The following is a 25,683-nucleotide window of genomic DNA, read 5'->3' as shown; positions in this document are numbered from 1 at the left end:
TCAAACTTTTTTTTGTGTGTGTATGTGATCTAATGTTTCCATTAGGTTATAGAGGACATATGCACAAACATCAATTTTTTTGTTTTCTAATACCAGTGATTAATATCCACAAAATAGTGTTTTTTAAAGTTTTTCTTTGAATATGATAGAAATCTTCAGTAAGAAAGTCCACTGAGAAAGGAATCTGAATTATTATTGTGTATTCCCTATATATTACCTATGTAATATATATATTACAGTCCAGGGTCATCAATTTGCACACAAGGATATACTATGCATCACTTATAAATAAATAGCAGTACTCTTGTGGAAAGAACCCTTTTGTTTTTTAATTAAACCTTAGTCTTCCCATCTTAAAATGGGTATGGTGAGAGTATCCATTTCATAAAATGGCAAAGACTCAGAAAATATATTTAGGCTGAACTACTTGAGATTACTACTAGGCAGATAAATAACAGACATTGTCAATTCCATACAGTTCAACTTAATCCATAAGCTACTTAACATGTCTTGTCACCTATTCAGCACCTAGTAAAAATTAGCCATTTTTATATCATTTTTATATCTCTAAAGAAGCTAGCAGAGTGACATAACATATTCATCTTCAAATGAGAGGAAATATTAAAAGATTCTTCAAAACCAAGCTAAGGTCAGGGTCCTGGACTTCGGTAATCTAAGCATGTGGAGAGACAGACATGCATCAGGAGCTGTACACTCCTAGATCAGCCTCTCTGAGGCTCTCAGCTTCACTTTTTTGCATTTGTAAGATTATTTTCCCCCTGTAATTCTAATCTTCTGTCAGTTTATAATACTGTATGAAAATAACCCCTACCTACTCAAGGACAAAGTAAGTTGTTTATTCTAAACTTTAAAATATCCATGTCTCTTGTCATTACATTACTAGTTAAATGAGCCTTTTATTTTAACATGAATTCAGTTTTGGTGTTAGATGCCTGTTTCCCTTATTGAGATGTGTTATGAAATGTTTTCAGAGGGGCCAGGAAAACCCTTCATCCTGATAAAGCTGCCAGGTCAAAAAAACTCATAGAGTTGGCAGGTGGTGACTCGCATGCAGGCGTGATTTTGCATGCTCCCTGGGCCTGCCAATTTCTTTGCAAACTAGTCTCTGGCGACTAAAATTCTTTCTTCCTTCCTTTTTTTTTTTTTTTTTTTTTTTTTATTTTTTGGTACCAGGGATTGAACACAGAGGTGCTTAACCACTGAGCCCACTGAGCATCATCCCCAGCCCTTTTTATTTTTTTATTTTGAGACAAGATCTTGCTAAATTACCTAAAACCTCACTAAGTTGCTGAGGCTGGCTTCGAACCTGTGATCCTCTTGCCTCAGCCTCCAGAGCCACTGGGATTGCAGAGGCTAAAATTCTTTAACAGAGGACAAGGAAAGATAAGGGACTGGTGGTGAGCTGGTAAAATACATTACAATGTCTGTGAAGAGGTCTGGTGGGGGGTTCAAGCCCTCCTTCATAGTGTTTGTGGATTTCTCTGTATAAATACTCCCATCGTGGCCATTTCATACTACCAATGTGATGTCTAGTCCCTCACAGATTCCTGGAAATTTACCAATCAGCCAGTATAAGGTGAACCTAGCATACTTACTACAAGCAGCAACTGAAAAATACTCTCAATATGTGACTGACACCCGATCCTTTTCAGGGGTAAAAGAAAAAATGGAGGTCCTCTGGCTCACTTTGAATAAGCACAGGATGGAAAAGGTAGCATAGATGGAGAAAACCATCACAGATTGGTGAGGCCAGTGTAGCCAAGTAGATCTGGATTCAAATCCTTCTTTGCTTTCTGGAAGTGCCTCTTTCCTATTTGTAAAGTAAAGGTCCCAACACTGCCTGTTCCCAGAGATGTCAAGTAAATAATGAAAAAAGTATGTTACAAGCTTCATGCAATTGCTACATAACAAGGTAATTATTATTCAGCTTTGCCCAAAGCACTATCTTGAATTTCTGAAAGACCCTTGGGAGAACTGAAAAGGTTTTCCTACTCTGTTGCCTCTTTGCACCTTAAGCACCATAAGTATGCTTGCTGTGCATACTATGGTGTGGGAGTCACTTACATGGGATGAAACATGTCTTACAGCCTGCATCCTCCCTCAATGGAATATGGCAGGCGGAGAGGTGGTCCCTTTTCCTTGCCTTAGGACACATTATTGCATGGTGGTCAAAAACACAGCTTCTAGTGTCAGATAAATCTGGTTCAAAGACCAGCTCTGCTGCTTGTTTGTGGCTCTATGTAAACCCCATGGTGCTGTGAGATGCTCTCAAAAGCTATTTATATTTTTTAAATAATTAAATATTATTTCTTTTTAAACTTATTTTTGGTACTAGGGATTGATTTCAGAAGGGCTTTATCATTGAACTGTATCTCAAGTCCTTTTTAAATTTTTTTTAATTTTAAGGCAGAGTCTCACTAAGTTGCTTAGGGCCTCCCTGAATTGCTGAGGCTGATCTCAAACTTGGAATTCTCTCTCTGCCTCCTGAGCCACTGGGATTACAGGCATGTACCATTGTACCCAGCTAAATGTTATTTCTTGATCTTCTTTCCTTTTATTGAGGTAGGGATCATCATTATTCTAATGATTATAAAATAATAACACTGAGCACTTCTATGTGTCAAATATGAATTATTTCATCTAATCCTTATATTCATCTCATAAGTTAAGACTATTATTATCCTCATTTATAGATTAAGAAATGAAGAAGAAGAGAGCTTAAATAACTTGCCTGAGGTTTCTTATGTCTCCAAAGTCCACATGACTCACTTACAATGGTGCCTATTGTACTAGCAGTTGTTACTGGTTAGTAATTGGAAACTACACTGGTTTATTACCAAGTGTGTGGTGTGGTCTTGCTCTGAAGTCTTCAGTGCAGAGAGTGCTCCTGAAAATTACCAGCCCATGCTCCCTCACCTCTTGCAGTGAAGTATGTTGTGAGTTTTATCATTGCCATGTCCACTCTTTGTCTTCATTCACTTTGGAGAGCTCCTGTGTATCCAAAAAGAAATGAGAGAATTGACAGCTTTGCCTGCTAATGTGCCTATAGAATCTGCTCAGATTTCCTAGTGGAAGCCACCAACATCTCCCACCTGGGACCACTGCCACCTCTGATTGTTTCATCGCACCCACTCCACCCCACCCTGCCTCCCCGTTCTCTGCAGTTCAGGGCAAGTGGCATTTGCATGGTGACTGTAATCAAGTCCTGATGAGCTTCACCAGAAACTCAGGTGTCAGTCACTTCAGTGTTTTCTCTGTTGCTACCTGAGGATGGACGCCAGAGTCCACCACACAGTCTCTTCTGTCTCAGCGCATGTTCCTCTTTCTCCCATCACCCTAGGTTCCAGCCACCTTGGGTTGTATTCACCTTTAAATCCTCCATATCAGATGTCGCTTGTTTAGAAAGTCTTCCTTGAGGTCCCTGGACTAGGTGGTATCCTCCTGTTATGTTCTGCCATACCAACATGTGCCCCTTCTTCAGAGCAATGTCAGAGTTGTGATTGCCCATCTATTAATGTGATTATTTTATTAACATCATTCTCCCACAAAAGCCTCCATTGGACTGTGTCGCGATGAGGGCAGACATCTAATTTGCTAAAGATGGTATCATCAGTGGGGGAATAAAGTGAGAGAGGGAGAGAAAGGAGGGAGAAAGGGATCATTATAGGTTCAATAGAGGTGAGAGTTACACAAATGAACTCCAAATAGAAAAAGGTCCACTGCCTGAAGAGTAAGAAGAGAGCAAGACACGTAGAGCATCTGAAGGAAGGTCCCTGAGTACAGGAGTAAATAAGTAAGACTCCCTGGAGGGAGCAGCGCCGCCAGCTCCTCTGTCCCCAACTCTTTTTAGAGAATCAAGCAATTCGGTTCTCTTTTTCCCTCCACACTGACTTACCCTTCCTTTCTTCCCTTATTCAGCAAAATCCTCTGAAAATAATATTCTTAAAACTACCTGAGCATTTCTGCTTGAGTTTTCATCAGTCATGGGCTCTATGTGATTCAGTCAATTCTAGATGAACTTCTGCTAACACTTGAAGCTTTTATAGTCTGTTATTCATACAACACCTTGAATGAACTTATATAAATGAGATATTTTCCTTCCCTTCAAGCCCTCTGTAGATGTTTAGAATATTTAAGTAAATTATCAACTATGGCCCACGACATCCTTCATCTTGCCTGCCTTTCTGATTTCATTTCACACCACACTCCCTATACGTGCCTCTTTCTTATCTGCCTTCTTTCTGAACTTTCAACACTGCCAGCAGAAGGTCCCTGTATGTCCCTTGTATAGAACCAGGACCGAGGTAAGGTAAATGAGACACACACTAAAGGAGGTGCACTCTTCAGGGTTGTCAAGTGCAGGGTCTTTGCATTAGATTTTCCCACTGTCTGGAGCACTCCAGATTTTTGCAGAACAAGATTTTGTCTTGTTACCTGACTCTTCACACATTTCCCCAGAATCTTGTTTCATTTTTTAAAAGAATATAGATATTTCAGTTGTTTGTATTTCCACTTACTCTGTGGATTTATTGATGTGTTTCCCTGTTTATTTGTTGTCTGTATCAATAGATAGAAGTCTCAGTTGCTTTATTCATCACTGTACCACCCTTAGCTAAAAGAGTGCCCAGCACTTAGTAGGTGGTCAGTAAGTATCTAGTGAAATAAAACAGATTAACTTAAATTGAATTCACAAAAGCATCTATAAGCTGAGAATGGAGACTTGTCTAGCCAGGTAAAGAAAAGGGAGTATTTACAGGGGGCACTGGTACAGTCCTGTAATCCCAGCAACTTGGGAGATTGAGGCAGGAGGGTTGCAAGTTCCAGACTAGCCTGGGCAACTTAGCAATACCCTATCTCAAAATTGAAAATAAAAAGGGATGGGGATGTAGCACAGTAGAAGAGTACCCCAGAGTTTAATTTCTAGTACTATAAAAAGGGGGACAAACATATAAATACACACTTCTTAAAAGAAGAAATTCAAAAGGTCAACAGATTTATGAAAAAATGCTCGACTACATTAGCTACAAGGGAAATGCAAGTGAAAACCACAATGAGATATCATTTCTCCCCAGATAGAAAGGCTGTCATCAAAGAGAACAAATGCTAGTAGAGATGTGGACACAAGGGAATGCTCATACACTGTTGGTGGGGTTGTAAATTAGTACAGCCACTATGGAGAATAATAAGAAGGCTCCTCAAGAAAATAAAAATAGATCTATCCCACTTCTGTATGTATATGTATATATCCCAGAAGAAATGATGTCAGTCTTTCAGGAACTACCTCACACCTATGCATATTTTTTCACTACTCACAATGGGTAAGATATGGAATCAACCCAGATGTCCATCAACAGATGAATGGATAAAGGAAATGTCATATATATGCACAATGGGTATTATTCAACCATAAAATGAATGATATCCTATCATTTGTAGCAAAATGGGTTGAATTAGAGAACGTTGTATTAAGTGAAGTAAGTCAGACATTGAAAGACAAATATTTCATGTTCTTTCATGGGTGGATGTCAAGAGACGTTGATCAGATTCCTTCCCAGATTACTAGAATCTGGGAAGGAAAGGAGGGCAGTGGAAAGTTAGAAGGAACTGAAACAGGGTTAGAAGTGGTAAGTTATGGTGTTCTTCAGAACAGTGGGGGGACTATAGTTCAAAATTATCTATTTCATTTTACCCCACAAATTTACATAATTAATAATAATCTAAAAGGTAAAATATACATTTTAAAGTCACCAAAATTATACCTCCTTATTATTTTAAAAATTCACATATAGGACTCCCTCTCCCCCCCCCAAATGCATCTATTTTTAACCCAGCATTGTATCAAGGAAATGTTTTAATAATTTGTTCACCAAACATTTCTCAAGCACCTATTGTGTGCCAGGAACTGTGCTAGATGTGAGGAATAGTCTTAAATAATGGAAATGAGTGTTCACCCTCATAAGCTTATGTTTTGGTGGAGGAGACAGTAAGTAGGTGCCTAACTACACAGGGCAGTTGTAGACCAGTAGGCTCTATAACAAGTCTGAGCAGCAGTTGGAGTTGATTGGGAGGGAGGGTGATTAGAAAAAAAATCTTTATCTAGGTTGAGGCTTGAAAGAGTAAGTCAAGTGAAGAAATGGGAGAGAACATTCTGGGCAAAGGGAGTGCAACAGTAAAGGCACTGAGCTAGAAATAAAGTCAACTGTGTGAGAAACAGCCTGGAGCATACAGAATTCAAGAGAGGGGTGCAGGTGAGAGGTGGAAGCCAAGCTGTGTGAGCCACTGTGGATCTGGCAAGCAGTTTGGATTTTATTCCAGCTACAATGACAAACTACCAAAGGGTTGAAGTGGGGGAAGATGCCATTCCTTTTATATTTAGAAGTGGTTGTTCTGACCACTGTGGAGACAGCAGCTTATACCAGGGGCAGCGACAGAAGCAGGAGCCATTTCAAGGCTGTGTAGTGTCTCATGATCTGCTGTGTGGTTGTCCCAGTCTGTGAACTGTTCTTGAGATATTTTGCATTTTTCCTCGTAGTAGGTTTCTTCCTGAAGGGTCTTTGTCCAGAACCATCATGCTGGGATCGTTAAGTGCCTGTTACATAACCTGGGACCAGGTAGCCTAGCAGCAAAGATGGAAAACAAGTTAGAATTAGATTAAATTGGTGTTGATTCAAACCAGAAACACAGCATCAAAACTTCAGATCCCCATAGTGTTAAAAAAAATTAACAAGACAACGATACTCAAAATGTTCTCCAAAACTCTTGTCTAAAGGCATAGAATTACTCCTTTAGTGAGCATTTTTCTTTTTTCTCACACAGGTATAACTTTCAAAATGTTATAATTCGTGACAATTTTGTATTCTTTTTCCATTTGTTCTTTTGAGTAAATGTATCTCCATATATATACATGGCTTCCAAAATAATCATTTTATCATATATATGAATTTTTAATGGTTTAGTTAGTTAATTGCAGAGATAAACATCTAATTTATGTACCTGGACAAATGGATGAACTTAACTCCTATCTAGGAATCAATATTCTGGTTTTTCACAAGTATAGTAAACATGAAAAAAATCTTGTATCTAATATTATTATATCTCCTTTTTAAAATAAGCATTTTAGGATAGAGTGCTATAAGTAGGATTATTTTGTCATATATTGAAATACTAAAAAATATTGTACCTAATGTTAGACCGAGTCCTTTCTGAAATAAGTTTTTTCAGGTAGAATGCCCCAAGTAGGATAATTGTGCTATGTGAAAAGAAGATTTTCTGGCCTTGATTAATTCATTGCTATATCATCTTTCAAACAGCTTGAAGTAGCACACAGGGCCACCAAAAGTGGTCCTATATTAGCTACCAGAACCATTAAAGAAGATTATATTTCTAAGAAGGAAATAATAGAACAAGAAACTCTTTGTGATTTTATTGAAAATAACACTATTTTTGTAAGTTTGAATGTTATAGAGGGAGGATGTATAGTATTTTGTGCACAGGTGACATGAATTGATTTGAGGTGAGTCTTAGACATATATAGACAAACCTACTACCTGAACAGTGGGATTTGAGGGATATCCAGAAAGCCTCCTATTCTGCAAAATATGATTCTCTCTAGTTGATCACCCTAGGGGGTCTGAAAATTTCACATGAAGAAGCTCTTTGGTTTAGGCCATCTAGCACCTAATCAAGGAGCAAGTGAAATAAGGAAGCTATCATAGAAGTAATTTTTGACTGCTCCGTACAGGTTAGTTCTAATACTAGGATCCACTGTGCTGATGATTTCAGACAGGCTGTAATTCTAGAGAAGTGGCGTGAGGTAAGGAAGCAGCAACGGGGTGGCTTAACAGAATGAAGCCTGGGCACTGGTGACCTTGGTCAGTTCCTTACTCTATCTGGGGTTTAGCTTTCTTATCCATAAAATTATGGCATCAGGGGTTTTCCAAATTTCTTCAAAAGCGGAGCTCTTTTTCAACACAAGTATGTATGTATGTCATCTTCATCCCCACCAAGAAAACAAATAGAAGTGCAAGTATTCTGACTGAAGCAGGACAAGGAAAATGCCCAGAAGCCCACCTGCCCCCTGGAACATGGGTCCAGAAAGTGAGACTGAGTTTATTAACATCAAGTGTCACCCTTTTTCATAGTCCATACTAAGGCCAACTTCATGTACAACAATCCAATTTAGTGTTTCCGCAACTGAGGTTCTACCAAGAGAAGCATACGAGATGCACATGGACAAATCTGGTTTTCACTTATCTTCAATTTAAATTATATCTATTATAATTTATATTAAGAATTAGTGTTTTAAAATTTATGGTGGTGATTTAAAGTTTTCTTTTGGAAAAAAAGTCTGCTTACATGAGAAAAGTGTCAATTTAAAGAATACTATTAAGTATATGATACCATTTGAAGGAACTCACATATGGTGAAATTGCAAAGGTAGGTTATGAATCAAAACCAAGGAACATTAAATTCAGTAGTCCATGGAACAGTCCACATGATGGGTGAACCATAACTAATTTAACTACTTGTCTATTTATGGATGGATATATAAATTTCTCTAGCTTTTCTTAGTGTAACAAATAATACTGCTATGAACACTCTTTTTCCTATATCTTTATACATTTTGAACAGATGTTTCCATAGGATAAGTCCTCTAAGGGAAGTATATTTATTTATTTTAGTTAGTAGCTTTTTAATTCAATAAAAGAAATATATGTTCATGGTAAAGTATTCAAAGACTATAGGATATGAGGTGAAAAGAAAACCTCTGTCTTCATTCCCACAGGTCCCTGGTCTTAACAGTTTAAATAATGAAATTTATTTTATTAGTGTAGAGGGCAGGGATGCTGCTGAATATCCTACAATGCATAGAAGAGGCCTATATCAAAAATTGCTCACCCCCATATGTCAATGGCACTGAGTTTGAGAAGCCATAGTCAAAAATTTTAACATCTTTAGAGTAGGGCACAGGGGCACCTGCCTGTATTCCCAGGAACTAGGAAGGCTGAGGCAGACCGATCCCAAATTCAAAGCCAGCCTTGGCAACTTTACAAGGCCCTAGGCAACTTAGTGAGACTGTCTCAAATAAAAAAATAAATAAATAAAAAGAATTGGGGATGTGGCTCAGTTGTTGAGCACCCCTGGGTTCAATCCTTGGTACAAAAAAAAAAAAAAAAAAAAAAAAAAAAAAAAAAAAGAAAGAAAGAAAAGAAAAGAAAAAACGTCTCTAGAATTGGAATTGCTGAGTCAAAGGCTATTTGCATCTGTTAACTTGTTGAATATGACCAAATCACTCACTCTCCATAAAAGTTGAACCAGTTAACTTTCCTCAGAGCCACATGTGAGATGCATTTTCTCAAAACCTCAATAACCCCATTATCTTTTGTTTTGATCTTTACTAGTCTGATAAGTTTTTAAACAGTGATATCTAAGTATATTTTATTTACAATTCTGTTTTCATAGCAACTTTGAGCACATGGAAATATGTTCAAAGAGTCAATTACATTTCTTTTGCCCACTTTTCCATAAGGTTGTTTGTATCTTCCTTAATAATAATAGGAGCTCTTGTTTTGAAAATCTTACTCTAAGTTATTTCCATTAAAAGTTTTGTCATAGGATTCACAAGCATCGCTTTCTGCTCTACACTTGATTCTACTTGCTCTTCCCTCAGTTAACCCGTGTTAATTGAACATTGCCTTTCAGTAAGGAGTTATTTCCTGAAATTCAGTGAAGTCATTATTAACTAAGTTCTTTGGATAATGACTTTTCAGTGTCAAAAAGAAGATTTGAAAAAAAAAAAAAAAGTATTACTTCCAACCCATTAAACATCTCGTATTTCCTATTCTGTATGGAAGGCTTTGAAAGGGGGTTCACAGAGCAGAGATGCCAAGAGACACAACGTGCACTACACCTGAAGGATCTACTTCATGCTGGGCACATGGCACTTGGTTCCTGATCTTAGTTTCCACCTAAGTCCTTTTCTCTCTGTCCACTTGTGTAAGCAAATCTTCTCTCTGAATCCTAGGACCATGTTATTTTAAACATGAATTGAGCATAGAATTTATTTCTGCATTTTTGCTTCACTTACAGATAAATTGGCACCTAAAAGCACGCAAAATTGCTCACTTAGAATCTGTTAGTCCTCAAGAAGAATATGAGAGGACTGTTATGAACTTGAGCTTCCCTGGACATAGAAGAGCAGGTGGCAGGTGCTGCCTGGCTGTTGCTTTTCTGCTAATGAGGTTATGAGGTTATGGGTGCAAAGAATTGCATCATTCTGCCCACCCAGAGCTGAGTGTGTGCCCTGTAGCCATAACCACCTGTCAATGTTGTACTGCAGTGTGGTGTTTTAAAAAGGTCTACTACTTTAAAATCGTAGTTTCCTTTTTCTGCCTTTCATCTTTCTTCATTCTCATTTTTTAAAACTTCAAATATTTTAGAACTATATTATTTTCACTGTGAAATTCTGCCACCCTGCCATACACAAGGAAGAACCAACATTAGAAGCTTGCAATAATTTTTCTCTTAAATTACTTTTTTTTGGCTAATACCTATTTTATTTCTTTTTCAAAAAATGAAATGATACTTCAGCTATTGCTTTAAATCTGCTCTCATACATTTAATTCATATTTTTGTCCTTCCATATTGATTCACTTTATTCTTTGTTAATAGTTAGAGTAGTCAGTGAACCATAACTAATGTAACCACTTGTCTATTCACAGATGGAGTTTTATGTTTCTCTAGATTTTCTTAGTGTAATAAATAGCACTACTATGAATATCCTTTTTCTTATGTTTTTAAACATTTTGAACAAATGTTTTTATAGGATAAGTCCTACAAGGGAAGTGTATTTATTTATTTTGTTTAACTACTTTTTAGTATAATAAATGAATTATGTGTTTATGATAAAATATTGAAATATAGAAATATTTGAGGTGAAAAGAAAAATTCACTCTACCACCTATTCCCAAATTTCAGGACCATTTCCACAAGTCTCTGGTCTTAATAGTTTCTTTTGAGAAAATACATTGATAATATTAATAGAGGATCCTTAATTGTCCTTTGAAAACTATATAAGAATATAATTCTTTTCCTTTCTTTCATTTTCTTTATTATTATTATTTTTTCAATTTGTAAAATTCTCACCTTTTGCCTTTGTGTAGTCTGGGTGCTACTATTTAAAAGATGTCAGATTTTAAGAAACTAAATTGTTTTCCCCACAGCCGGCCTCCTAGTAAACCACAATGTGAACACACTGAAGTGAAACAAAACAAACAAACAAAACCCCCCGATGACTGGGCTAGCTGAGTTGGAGTTCTCAGGGAAACAAGGAAGGAAAGGAAGGCAGGTGTGGGATGGGCCATCGTTTCCTGGTTTTACACTGGTCCAGGGAAACTGGATGTCAGTTGCCTTAACCCCACCCCTCTCCAGGCTTCCAAGGTTATTTGGGTTAGATCACATTGAAGGTGGGCCCGGAAGGGGAGGAACCAGCAACAGGAAATTACAAATCACACTGTTTCACAAGACAGTACTTCTCCCACAAAGACAGTAATGATCACACCGTCATTGGATGCTCAAGTGCTAGTAACCCTGAGTGGCAGCTGTGATCATTCCCACTAGTACTCAAGAACTGAGAGAGAACACCAAAACAGCTTATCGATAACAGTGCTGCCTGTCAATGGAAGGATTCAAATCCTGACTTTTCTAAGCCCTGAATCTGTTTCTTTCCTCCTGCCATTTGAGAATATCCTTTGTCATAGACCCAGAACACTAAGTTAGGGGAATAGGAAGGAATCTGTGGATCACCTCAAGGAAGCTTTGCAGAGGGGATGAAGCCAGAACCCAGAAAGAGTCTTAAAATCAAATTTGGAACTAATACTCTGCATTTTGCTGTGGTTGGGGAAAACAACTCCCAATCAGTCATGTAAGTTTCACTTTGAATGACATTGGTTTTAATTTCATTTGTGCCATTGTGGAATTCCAGATGGCACATTGACTGTTCTACATCCAGAAGAGGCATTGAACAAAACATTTGAATTGCCTTGTTAAAATCATCATTAGAAACATCTCCTGATCTTAGAGAAACTCTGGTATTGCTGCATGCAGTTAATTTTACTTTGTGATCTCAGGAGTCTTAAATGCCCTACTCCCTTGGATGACTCACTGTGAAAAATGTTCTCAGCTGATGCTTAAAATTCCATTACCGAAGCTCCCTGTCAGCTTAATCTCTGATAGCTTTACTAATATAAAGTTCTCTGAAACTGTAGGCCAGTAGGTAAGTTGTACTTTAAATAAAGAGTATTTGGAGAAAGCTTTTGATAGGTGAATGGAAGGGGATACAAGAAGTTTAAGAGAGCAAATGTGACAAATTGAGATGACCAGGAAGCCAGCACCTTTCATGATTTTGCCCTGATTTTACAAATAATTGGCAAAATAGACAAATGACTCCGATTGTCAAAATCACCATTATCACCAGTGAAGAATTGTTCTTCCTAGTGGTGGTTCCTGTTTACATATTTGCCCAAAAGAAAATCCCCAAAGAAAGTGTGGACGTGGAGGAAAAAAAAAAAAGGTCTTATTTTATGGATAGCACTTGGAAAAGGTAAGGAAAGGAAGTAAACTTTGAGTGACCTGATTATCATTTTAATGACTTTAATTTGCCAGTAGGTTTATGTAGTAGTTTAAAATACTCTATATTAACCCATTGATAGAGGGACTATCATTATGCCTCTTTGAAAATACACAAGTTGCCTTGGGTTGTACAACTGGTAAGAAGTGTGGTTAGGCTTCAGACCTGAGTCTGTCTCACCTGCAAGTTCGTGTTCCCTCATTCTGCCTCACCAAAGCAGGAAGCTAAAGTTCTGCCTTTTTTTTTTTTTTTTTTTTTCAGTAAAGTGGAAATGCCGCTTTTTGCGGGGGTGGATCTGACATGTAATTTGCCATCCTGTGTCTGCCAGCTAGCCAAGCAGCGAAAGAGCACTGTTACAGAGTCAAGAGCAGTTGTTACTCTGAGGAACTGGGGAATGTGCTCTACCTTTGAAACCCAGGAGAAATAGAGATACAACTCTACCAGGCGACAGCTTGGATAAATAGGCACACAAGCGATTGCTCAGCATAGGATCTGGGTAGTGAATGTTTTCTATGAAGGTCAGGTCGGAGCAAGCACAAAGCTGTGAAGCACAGTAGCTTTGTGCCCTAGCTCTGAAGACATAGAATTGTTTCCCCTAGGGACCACCTAGCTGCTCTCTAAGAGAGCTGACCTCTCCCAACCTCAGTTTTCCTACTTATAAAGTGGGGAAATTGGCTCGGCAAGGTGGTGCACACCTGCAATCCCAGCTACTTGGGAGGCTGAGGCAGGAGAATCACAAGTGTGAGACCAGCCTGGGTAACATATGAGACCCTTTCTCAAAAATATAAGGACTGATAGTGTAGCTCAGTGATAGAACACCCCTGATTTTTGGTTCAATCCCCAGTACCACACACACACAAAAAGGAATAATACTTCGTTGGATTATGATTAAATGAGCATGTTGAATGCTTGAAGTATAAATGCTCAAAAAGTTCTCATTATTATCTTTCATTGTTTTTCCTGCTCCTCTATTTGAAATTCACAATCCAAGTTGTTTTATACAAAATATCACCATATAAAGAAAGAGGATATAAAAACTACTTGCACAAGCTTGCCTTTATGCAGATTTGTACACATCAGCATCCTGGATTGTTTTGACACATGCAGATGTCCAGGCAAGGCATTAGAATGTGAAGACAGTATAGCTTCGAGCAAGGCCAAGAAAAGAAACAAGGCTAAGCTAAATCCTGTGGTGCAGACAGAATAACAAGTAAGAATGAGGGCAGATTTGACTTGGTCTCTCTCTTTGGCAGCTTTTGTGTGGTTTCCTTGGAAGGTTTTATTCTGCATTTTTCAGAAATAGTACAGTTGTTTGGGATGATTATAGGTAATCACAGTTTCCCAGAGACTGAACTGTGTTTAGCTCCTTGACCCGCTGCTCCCCAGTGACTCGCGGAGTGCAAAACTGGTTCTGCTGTTTACCACAGATCAGTTCTTGTGAGATCCAAGGAGAACTGGCCTCAGGGCCTCTGGAGAGATTGGCTAGATGGGATGGACTTATTGTGTGGAGGAATCCCTGGTACTTATTTGGGAATGAGAGGAAGGTTAATTGTGGACTATGAAATCCATTCCAACAGAAGAGCAAACCCGAGGATAGTGGGGTCACCTGAAGGACTAAGTAATGAATGTCTCTTAAAATCTGTGTTTGGAATCAATGCATATTAAAAAAATCAAAAGATCAGATGATTCTGAGTTGAGATGAGAAATCTCCCTTGGACATTGTGTGGCTACTGAGCACTTAACACGTGCAAGTCCAAACTAAGATGTGCTATGAAGTACACACATTTTAAAACAAGGTACTAAGAAAGAATATATCTCACTAATTTTTATGTTGATTGCAGTTTGAAATGATAATATTTTAGATATATCAGGCTAAATATCATAATTGTCAAAATAATTTTACTTGTTACTGTTGCTGTTTTGAATGTGCCCACTGAAAAACTATAAATTCCATTGCTGGCTCGGTTCCTTTTTCTTTTGGCAATGTTGCTTTAGAATTGCACATAGAATTTTTATCCCTACTCTTAACTTCAGTTAATGTTCGCCTCCACCTTCTATTCTGATTGCAAAGTGTTACTTACCTAGTACTTTTCTACCCAGGAATTTTGCTTGGCTACTCACCCTACCACGACTGTACACTCCCATAGACCTGCTCACAGATGACTCCTAGGAGTGCCTTCTCTCCAGGGACCTGCCCTAATGACCTCAGTGAGATCTACCTGTCCATTCTCTTTATAGCACTTGTTTGTCTTTTGACCTTCCCTTGCATCCTGATAAGCCAATCATAAGTTGAAAATTAAAAATTAAAATTGCATTTAATGAACCTAACCTACTGAACATCCTAGCTTAGCAAAACAGTACACTTCTCTTAGTGTCCACATGGCTGGCTATAGCTGTGGCTTGTTGCCACAGCCCAGCTCTGAGAGAGAGTATGGTGCCACATGTTGTCAGCACAGGAAAAGGTTCAAATTAAATATTTGAAGTACAATTTCTACTGAATGCTTTCACACCATTGTAAAGTAAAAAAAAAAATCCTAAATCAAAACCATCATAAGTCAGGGACTATGTATAATGTGAGCCCCACGAGAGTCTGCCATGTTCACGGCCCTATCTCCTGAACTCAGAACAGCATCTTGCTTGTAGCTGGCACTCAATAAATATTTCCTAAATAGCTACATGCCCTAATCTGACTAAGATGATTTAAACTGTGCTCCAGCCTGGTTGCTCTTCTCTACCTAGCTACCTCGGCCATGGGCCAGCCTCTTTGCTAGGCACTGGGAGATGGCACAGATGTCCTGCTCTCTGCTCTTCGGGAGCTTTGAACTTAGTCGTTTTCAAACACAAAAATGTCAGCCAACAGAGTTCTCACAATACTACCCTGAGCCTTTTGTTTCATTTTACCGGCTATACGAAGGAAATAAGCCCAAAGCGACAGAAACAAGGTAACCTCAAAGCTGAGGCTTCTTGCTCATAGGAGTTGCAGATGGGTGTTGAAAAAGCCGCCAGCTCTGCTGTGCTCTTCTGTTTTTGAAAAACAGATCATCCATTCCTAAGAACTATGATTATGGGCAGCACCAGGGCATGTATTTCTAGCTGTGGAAGACTCTAAATGAGAAGTCAGTTTGAGTTCAAAGGGCACATGTTTGTAGAGGTTTTTAAGATAGACTGTTAATATATCATTAGATTACAAAAGTAACTTCTAAACCAATATGTGAGCAGATGCTCATTTTTATTTATCTATATGTGCTATACATGTACAGGGGAAAGAAAACAACATTCCAAACGGCTTCTATGGGCTACCTCAGGGTTGGAGAAGGGTAGACAATAAGGCATTGTAAGTATTTTCTTCGCAAATCTTCATATTTTTTTTCCTAAACATGGATAGATTTTTGACTTTCAAAAAAATGGCTAAAATAGTTTTTATAAGAAAATTTTTAAAAACACATCACAAAGTTTCCCTGTATTCGATGAGGTCTACTTCTCACCTCTTGATTTTTTTCATCTCAGTTCTGTGCCTCAACTGCTAAAGCAAAGCTCTGCCTGGGGATCAAAAAGTAGGAAGTTAAGACTTCAGTCACTTCTGGAGAATTTGATGATGTCATGGCTCTCAGTGATAACCAAGTACATCCTTGTATAATGACTCTTGTAGTTGTTAGGACTTCCTTAGCCTCTGTATTTGAGAAGGTACTCTTTATTGAAGGCACTTGTTATAAACCAGGCAATTTGTGTATATCATCACATTTTATTCCCCAGTCAACCCTTAAAAGGTAGGTGGTGTTATTCTCACAAAATATAGAAACCAATGTTCTAGAAGATTAGCTGAATTGCCCAGGTTCACAGATCTGGTAATAAGAGGCAGAGCCCAACTTTAAACTTCACCTTTCTAATGTCCTGCTCATTTCACCACCATTTTCTACCTCTTTAGGAAGGACAATGACATGTTTTGCAATGACATGGTTGAATTAAATTCTTACTCAGTGCTCACTGGCAGCCTAACTGTAGGCACCTGAGAAAAGCTTCTGTTATCCAAAAGCCTTTCCCTAACTAGCCTTCCTTGAAGCTTGACAGCCTACCAATAGAATCTGTCCCATGATGCAAGGAATTCCATCCCCTGGGAACCATTTTCCAAGCACAAAGACCCTTACAAATGGGCAACATGTAGCATCATTAAAATTCACGAACACCTTTAGTTATCAGGGAAATATATCTAGCAGGCTTCCAAGGGAATGAGACATGGGGGCCGTAAGATTTGATGGAGAGGGGAAAAGTGGGGCAGGAGGGATAGTTACAGAGAACAGAAAGGAATATCCTGCAGGGTTTTCATTGTGAGAATGTGATTAACTAAGGGACATGCAGAAGCCAGATGCAGGAAGAAAGATGTCACTAAAAGTACCCATTACCACCCAGGTCAAGCCTGAGCTCAATTACTGTGCAAAAGGGTCATTGAATGGCCAACAACAGAGAATATTGACACCTGTTTACTTCATTTCCTGTAGGTTGCACTATACTTCCCAGGTACGAGTTTTGTGAATACTGCCATTTGTCACCAGGATAGTGGGGTGTGTGATAAGTACAGTGACCCTGTCAAAAAGACCATTCAAAAGGCACATTCTCCCACAATTTGCGCAGTGTTTTTCTCAGACTGAAGGCCAGGAGGCAGCTTTAAGTTTTGTGGTTGGGTTAATTTATAAAGCCAATGGAACTCATCTAGCAGTGGATTTCTGGAAGTATTCTAGATAACAATATTGTCTTCTCTCTTACTTACTTTTTCTCACAGAAAAAGCGTACATTGAAGGGCTCCATTGAACTCTCCCGAATTAAATGTGTTGAGATTGTGAAAAGTGACATTAGCATCCCATGCCACTATAAGTACCCATTTCAGGTAAGTCTATCAGGCCTAGTGCAGATAGTTTCTTATTCCCTGACCGTGGTTAAAATCTCCAGTCACTGTGAGAGAAAGTGGGGAAAGGACAACTCTTCAGGACTAGAACTTAGACCAAGCCGTGAGAAAGCTACTGCAACATCTGTTCAGCAACAGCTAAGCACAAAATCTTGAAAGGTTGTTCTTCATTCTCTTTTCTCTCTTGTCTTCCATACCTCAAGGAAAGTTCTAGTTGCTCAGCTCCTGGAGAAAGGGTAAACTGCTTTCAAGAACCCCAGGTCTAATGTTCCAGTACTGTTTATTCCTGATTCGGGGCAACAGATTGCAATCCTTGGTTATAAATTGCTCAAGGTTATTAAGGGAGAAAGATTCCAATCTTGCAATCAAAGAATGATGTGAAGATGGTTGTGCTATTCAATACAGTTGCCACTAGGCTAATGTGGATGATTAAATTACTTAAATGATATTAAAAATTTAGCTCCCCAGTCACACTGGCTATATGGCACATGTTAAATAACCACATGTAGCTACTACATACTATGTTGGACAGAGCAGATTATAGATTATTTCTCACTACAGAAAGTTCAATTGGACAGAGCTGGAGGAAGATACCTGAAGAATCTTATCACTATATCCGGCTTATCACTCTTGGCATTTATGGCTCCAAAAATGTGAATATCTCCCTGTTTATCCCAGGGCACCATACTTGCTTGCCTACTGAGGGGTGGATATTCCTTACTAATTGTGTCATAGAAAAGAACTTCTTTTTCCTACTAGAAAATTGGCCCCTATGAGTTGGAATTTTCAAGACTGAAAGTAAAAGGATCAACATGAATTTCCCAGTTATTAAAAATCCCAATGACAAATGAGTACGTGAAAAAAATTGATGAAATTCAGAGATCTGTAGTCTAGTTAATACTATCATACTAATGTCAATTTTCTGCTTTAAAAGTATGCTACGGTTATGTAAGATATTATCAGTGGGGAAAGGTAAGTGAAAAGCATACAGAAATTCTGTACTGTTTTTGGAACTTCTTGTGAGGCTTCAACTATTTAAAATAAGAATTTTTAAAAGTTTTGGTTACAAATTTGTCATCTAATAACTTATTCTTACATATGCTGGAATAATTTTTTTTATATATCACAGAAATAAACATGCTATCTAGTCAAATTTCTCCTGCTAGTTTAATTTAGCACTTGCTTGTGTGGGATGGAACTCAGACAAGCAGCCTAAGGTGTGTAGGTTTACCCTCTGATTGCACAGCACACAGCATCTGGATTAAAAGGAGACAGGTTCCCTAATCACCCAGATTTACTTATATGAATGGCGACAAACACTGGAGACCCCTCCTTCAGCCAGTAAGCCAGATGCATCTGCTGTCAGTCACCTATCTTTGGATTTTTCTCACACTGGATTTTGTGTGTGTCCCCAGGTTGTGCACGACAACTACCTGCTGTATGTGTTTGCACCAGACCGTGAGAGCCGGCAGCGCTGGGTGCTGGCCCTGAAAGAAGGTAATCAGACTCCTGTGCCACTGAGTCGCTGAGACCATTCATCTTACAATAGGCTTGGATTCCATGATATAATACAGTGTGGTTTGAGAGCAACCGATCCCAAACATTTCTCCCTTTTGGTGTTGATGAAGGTCCCAAGTATTTACCCCAAGACCAAGAGGTCCTAACCTGTAGAGTTCAGGGATTGGCCAAACTAAAAATGATTTTTACTTTTTTTAAACAGTCCATTTTAAAGTATGAAATAAGTACCCACACACAAAAAAAGTTTTGCCTCTTGTTCAGAAAAACTTAAAATATTTACTCTTTGGTCCTTTAAGATAAAGTTTGCAACCTCTGCTACAGTGAGTGTGAGAATGTGGCCCTGGGGTTTGATGGCTTGTTTAGGTTCAAAGTATGCCTCTTCCACTTACTAGTTTGTCTTGGTAAAGTTCTTAGCTGCTCTGGGTCTTGGTTTGTCCATCTATTAAACAAGAAGAGGAGGAGGGAAAAACAGTAATACCTGTGTGAGTAAAATTCTTGAAACTAGCCTGGCCATTGTCAGCACCGAATACACACTAGCTAACTTTAAAGTCACTCAGACCATCAGAAAGGACATTTCTTAAGTCTCACTTTCCTGATGGCATAATTAAGCAGCAGAGTATTTTAAGTCTATAGGATGAAGAGCCCGGCCACTAAGGTATATCCCAGCTTAGTCAATTATTAGTGTGACCTTGGCTAAGTTCCTTGACCTTTGTGTGTCTCCATTTCCTCAGCTATAAATTTTGACTAATAACAGTCATGGGGTTGTTGTGACAATTAAATGAGTTAGGGCATGTAAGGCACTTAGAACAAGACTCATCCCCCAAAAGCACTGGATCAGTGTGACTATATGGTCCTTTAGCCTGAAGCACCTGATGTGTCAGGAGATCTGAGTTCAAATATTAATCTGTCTCTAAGTAGCTACTAGGACAAAGGAGATACAAGCCCCTTTTTATCTCTGGAGCCATGATTCCTCTATCTGAAAAATGGAAATAAACTTACAAGTCCCACCTACTTCCAAGGTTGTTGAGAGTCTCAAATGGGATATGAACAGGCAATTTCCAGATAAGCTGGAAAGTGCCCTTATTTGTAATGTTTTCGTATCATGGGACAGATAGAACAAACACTAAAAAGTAATCCAAAGTGTCCCAGCATATCCACTGGACACCCTCCTTCTGAGAGGGGGTTTTATGCGTAGGATGTTGAAGCTGGAAGGAGCATCCGTGATCAACTATTTAGTTCTGTGGGTCTTATACTTTTTTTCAATAGCAGAGTCCCTTTTTTCCTACCAGAATTTTATTTCAAAGTCACATCTAGAAGGGTTAAAAGCAAAACTGTTGTGGTTGAAGTGATTGAAGTGAGAAGGTGAACAGGTGGGAATCCTACCCTCTCAGCCTTCCCATTGCCCCTCAACCCCCTTGTGGAGTTCACTGATCCAGTTTAATAACCTCTTTGCACAGTGGAGGAAACCGAGGCTTAGGTGAGGATTTGCCCAACCTGGGGACACACGGAAAACTGGAGGCAGAGCCAGAGAAGAACACAGATCTCCTGAAGCCAAATTTAATACATGCTCCCCCAGTAGATAGCACAATGAATTTACTTGCCATTTTTCTGACTGTTCTGGATCATATTTGCTCAGGTCACACAGCAGGAAGGTAATGACACTGATGGCCCTTGAGAGACTGCCCTGGAAATAACTCTTCTGTGGTGCGAATCCCTTTCAGAAACGAGGAACAATAACAGTTTGGTGTCCAAGTATCATCCTAATTTCTGGATGGATGGGAGGTGGAGGTGCTGTTCTCAGCTGGAGAAACTTGCAGCAGGCTGCGCCCAGTATGATCCAACCAAGAATGGTAAGACTAGAAATTTCAGTTTTCTTTTGAATGGACTGGGCTGTCAAGGATTTGGATGCAAAATTCTATGTTTTCAGAATTTTTAGAGGGGAATCATCTGTCTTTACCTCTACTCTACTAATGCTCATTCATCTTGAGGTTGGTGTCTATGTACCTCCTAGCTACTCAAAGCATAGTTCTCACACCAAGAGCATCAACACCACCTGGGAGTTAGTTAGAAATGCAAATTCTCTGGTCCCACTCCAGATCTACTGGATCAGAATGTGCATTTTTACAAAATCTCTAGATTTGTGTGCACAGTAAAGTTTGAGAAGCACTGATATAACTTAGTGGTAGGAAATTTGAAGGTATAGTCTATTTAAATCTTAAAGTATAGTGACAGCCTTAAGAAGCACATAATATTTATTCATTATTTAAATACTTTCTTATATTTTATTTATATTTCTTAATTATTTATTAAGAAACTATTAAACTGTCATCACATCACACATATTTAATTACACAAATTCAACTCCATACCCTTGGAGGAGAGGGGAGGAAAAAGACTTTATTTAACACTGCCTCCTTCAAACTTGCCCTTTACCTATACAATCTCAGAGGAAAGGAGACTATGGTCTAAATTCAAAGTGAAAACAGAAGAAGTGGTTTCTTGGTCTTTGACATCAAAGGCTCAGGTCCTGGGAACTGGATAGCAACTTGAGCCTATCTTATGGTATGACTTTGGTACCTTAACCTCCAATAAAGTGCAACTTCACTCTCATAGACTGGCACACGCATTACGCTCTTGCTCCTCACAGCCTTGAGGGTATGTATGATGGTAAAGAAGTGAATGCCCTTGAGCATTCGTGCTGGGAAGGGCTCTGCGAATCTATTGTCAAATAGGAGGGATGGCCCAAGCAAGCTGGTGCTTCCTCTTTCCTCCCTCCTAACCTCTCCTCCGTGACTGCCTTTTCCTCCTTTCTCTTCTCTTTTCTTTTCTTTTCCGTCACTAACCTTAATACTCGAGACTGACAGCCCTAGGCGGATGTAACATGTGGCCGGGTTTTCCGTGGCTTCCTGAGTCACAGCCTGTCTCAGCACCACTCTAGAAACCACCACCTCTCACCTTCCCCCTCAGGAAAAAAGAGTCTTTCAAGGTCATCAGTCCACCAGCCCAGGAGAATATTTACTGAGCTTTAGAAGGCAGGGACCCTGCACATTAGCCCCTTTGGTCCTACTCACACGAGCAGTATGTAAGAGAAAGAAGCAGAAGGTACAGTGTGGGCAGAAGCTACCACACCAGCAGGATGGCGCAGCCTTGCCTCAGTGAGTGGAAGCCCTCTCCCATACCAGAAATCTGGTCTCCAAATTCCTGCCAGCACCTTGCTGTGGGCCCTTGGAAGTGTCACTTGGTCATAAATGCCCTTGTCTCAAAAATGGTAGGAGAGGTCTTAGGGGACTAAGATGAAATAATGCCCATGATCCCTTCCAACTCTGAAATTCCTTGAATCTGTGTTTCCATTTTGCAGTTTTCAATGTGCATTTTGCAGCTATTCCTTTGCAGTATGCACAAATGGTCCCTCTGCTGAGTGCTAGACACGTGACTAAGGTGCTAGGAGGGTCTGACTGACTCACCATAACTACACGCAGGAGTGCTGGTCATGTGGAGAGCTCCTACCCACAAGAACTTAGACCTAAGCAACTGGCGGCCACTTCCATGGGTGCACTGTGAAGCCACCTGCTAATGATTCCCCCTGCTGCAACTGAGAATCTCCTCAATCAACACTCAGTTAAACAACCTCACCCATCAAATGTAGACGGGTTACTATACTTTGTATCATTGCTGGAAGGTTCTTTGGGGTTGTAGAAAGCTCTTAGCACAGCTGCTAGCATTTACTGAGTTCTCAATAGATGTTCCTGTGTCTAATAGTCTTTCTTATTTGTGGAGGAATGCATCTGAGGCCGAGATAGGGCTGTCTGAGCGATAACCTGCAAAGCAGCAGAAATGACTGAGTAGAATGGATCCTGCTACACCAACCCACAGCAACACTGGTTTCTGTAATGAGAGCCAGCCCTAAGCACATTTTACACCATTGTCACACAGAGGGAAAGGAAGGAAACAGGCCACAGAAAAAGAAAAAGGCCAGTCACAGAATGTCCAGAGCTGGAAAGGGCTAAAGGCCATACAGGTTATATTGATAGAGCTGGAGTTAGACCACTAGTAGTCTCTGGCTCCAAGTTGAGTGCTCAGTAGGAACCATGGATGGAGATGAAGAGGTTATAAGCCCAATACCCCAGCCTTCTCTTGCTTAAGGAGTGAGCACAGACTGGACTGTAGCCCCAATGGGTGGATCCCCTTTCCCACATCACTTGACGTGAGCTGTCCAACTGCAAGTCCACTTCCTGTTGAGATGAGGTCTCACCGTCTGCCTGCGCAGTCCCTTCCCTTCTGATCTCTAACAATTAAATCAGTCTTTGCACTGAGCTGAAGCCTGTGCAGTCCCTCCCTCCAACCCCCACCACACATGCTCCTCCACACAGACACAACTGTGGCCCATGGATGGCAGGCCTGACCTTTGCAATGCCACAAAGAGGAAAAGTGAGAGATGAAGATGAAGAGATGAAAGGATGGAGAGAGGGAAAGGGAGAGAAAGCAGAGACGAGAAGGGAGGAGAGAGAGGAGAGTGAGATGTGGAGACACAAAGACAAGCAGAGAGAGAGAGGTGGACAGTGAGATGGAGGAGCTGGGGCTGTAGTTTGGGGAAGCAACATGTTCAGATGCCTTAAGATGCCAACTAAAAGCAGATTTCATCTCACTCAAAGAGGAGCACAATGACCTCCCACCTCATCCTCCCCTCCTCAGGCCTACAACATGAGAAAACCAGTGAGTCACTGTCCCCTGAGTCACCAATTCCCACTCCTGGGCTTATCTGGTGGCACATAGATTCATGGAAGTCTCTGAACCTGCAGAAAAGGGGTCAAGACTCACCCCCACCCCAATCAAGTTTTTCCTGGGAAAACAGATAGAAAGTCCAGAATATTAATTTCTAAAAATTTCTAGTGTTTTCTAGAAAAGGGAATTGGAAACCAGCAGTGAAAGAGGTAAATAAGACAGGTTCTGCAAGGCCAGTTCTAGTTTCTGTGTGTTTCGTCACCTTCTTCTGGCCCCTTTCCTTTTGTTGTTTTCCTTCAACCCTTTTTCTCTGAAAGGCCCCCGGTTGGGCCCATTGAGTTTCACGCTCACCTTCTTTTTCTGTTTTTCTTGTTTTAGCTTCAAAGAAGCCTCTTCCTCCTACTCCTGAAGATAACAGGGTGAGTGAAAAGTCCAAGTTCCAGGCACAGGTGGGCCCATAGTGTGGCAGGCCTGAGCGGCATCTGCTGGGGCTTCTCAAGCCCTGGCCATTCAGCAGAACTTAACATGTTTCTTGTGCTATTTCATGGGTCTGTCCACCTAAAGGGCCACTCAGCGACTGAAGCTCCACCTTCCTGATTTCACTCTACAATCACTGATATTAAACTGTGTATGTACTCTAGAGATATAAATTTGGTAACACTTTATGTGTCACAAAGCACTTCCACACTTCTGTTGTTTGCGTTAAAACTAAGTATCTCTTCTATCCACCTCAGAGGGTTATAGTTTTATTGGAAAATCAAGGCCCAAGAGATGTCTTGAGGCTTTCCAAAGGACATGTAGCAGGATACATTTCCTGGCATGGTGGTCTATGGTTTTAGTGATGGGTCTCAATGTTTGGTCCATAAATCAGCAGCGTCAGCATTGCTCGGGAGCCTGACAGAAATGCAATTTCTCAGGCAACACCCCAGACCTGCTGCATCCAAACAGGCCCTGTAGTGTGCCTTTGAATAAGCCTCAGGTGATTCTAAGGTACATTCAAGTTTGAGAACCACTGGTCTGTAGTGTACTGATTTACACAACTTAGATGGTATAGCACCAGCTCTGGGGAAGATTGTTAGGAAGAGAGAGAAAAACAACAATAATAGCAACAACAAAAACAGGAACAGATTGGCCCTTGTTTCCTGGACATATTGATCCCAATACCCACATTTAAGTACTTTTCCTCTATTCTAGAACCTACCAGTTCTTCATGCTTCTTCTTGAAGACTGAGCTCTGCTCCCGCCCCTCCCCAGCCAACGTGATGACATTTCAAAACTGGCCGCCTCCCTATGAAGGAAGCTCTAATCCTGAAAACCTCAGGCTGGTTTTTAGATCTGTCATCAGCCTACTCCCTCACAACAGGGAAGAGATGTACTTATGCTGTAGCAGAAAATGAGCTCTTTCCTTTATTCCACTGGCCCTCTGAAGACTGTTTTAATATTGTCCTTGCAGATGTGGTTTGGAACCCCTCTGCCCTCGCTTGCAGATGATTCCCCTGGCAATCCCACCTAAACCCACACCTCCCGGCCTAAGTCGGTCTGCCCCTGCCTTATTCTAAGTGTCAATGAAAGTGAAGTCTATTACCCCCTGGACTCTGCCATTTGGCTTTTCAGACCTGGAGAAGCAGCATCCATACTCTTTGAACATTGTGACCACAGGGGTTTCTGGATCATTGCTCTAATTTCAATCACACATCTAAAGCCGTTTCAACACTTGTATTACTCTGATCTCCTTGAAGTCATTTCTCTCTTTTCCTACTATCTTTCTTACTTGAGGGGTAATGACATCTCCAGTTGGCATATAGAGAAACAATGTTTTTAAGCTATTTTAGGCCTCATGCTGTGAGTGAATGACTATACAGAAGTCTTCCAGAGAGGGAGGATGGCTATTTTG

The 25,683-nt window shown here is 40.0% G+C and overlaps 1 protein-coding gene and 1 long non-coding RNA gene across 5 annotated transcripts in view; one reads left to right on the top strand and one right to left on the bottom strand.

Moving 5' to 3' along the window:
* ITK (IL2 inducible T cell kinase) overlaps nt 1–25,683 on the top strand; it is a 61,314-nt gene that overhangs the window by 1,943 nt on the left and 33,688 nt on the right. For both annotated transcript variants that reach the window (XM_079143432.1, XM_079143431.1), the window contains exons 2-5: nt 17,427–17,531; nt 18,965–19,046; nt 20,789–20,917; nt 24,168–24,208. In XM_079143432.1, the coding sequence (XP_078999558.1) occupies nt 17,427–17,531; nt 18,965–19,046; nt 20,789–20,917; nt 24,168–24,208 (357 nt within the window). The remainder of the gene's footprint in view (nt 1–17,426; nt 17,532–18,964; nt 19,047–20,788; nt 20,918–24,167; nt 24,209–25,683) is intronic.
* Nucleotides 1–25,683, bottom strand: part of LOC306663084 — a 27,349-nt gene extending 1,666 nt beyond the window's left edge. For all 3 annotated transcript variants that reach the window (XR_013764341.1, XR_013764342.1, XR_013764343.1), the window contains exons 1-3: nt 24,141–25,683; nt 6,438–6,637; nt 2,859–3,012 (exon numbers count right to left, since the gene is read on the bottom strand). This is a non-coding gene — a long non-coding RNA (uncharacterized lncRNA). The remainder of the gene's footprint in view (nt 1–2,858; nt 3,013–6,437; nt 6,638–24,140) is intronic.

Source organism: Sciurus vulgaris (genome assembly GCF_902686455.1).
Source record: "Sciurus vulgaris genome assembly, chromosome: 6".
Taxonomy (NCBI): domain Eukaryota; kingdom Metazoa; phylum Chordata; class Mammalia; order Rodentia; family Sciuridae; genus Sciurus; species Sciurus vulgaris.
This window is presented reverse-complemented; position numbering and strand designations above follow the sequence as displayed.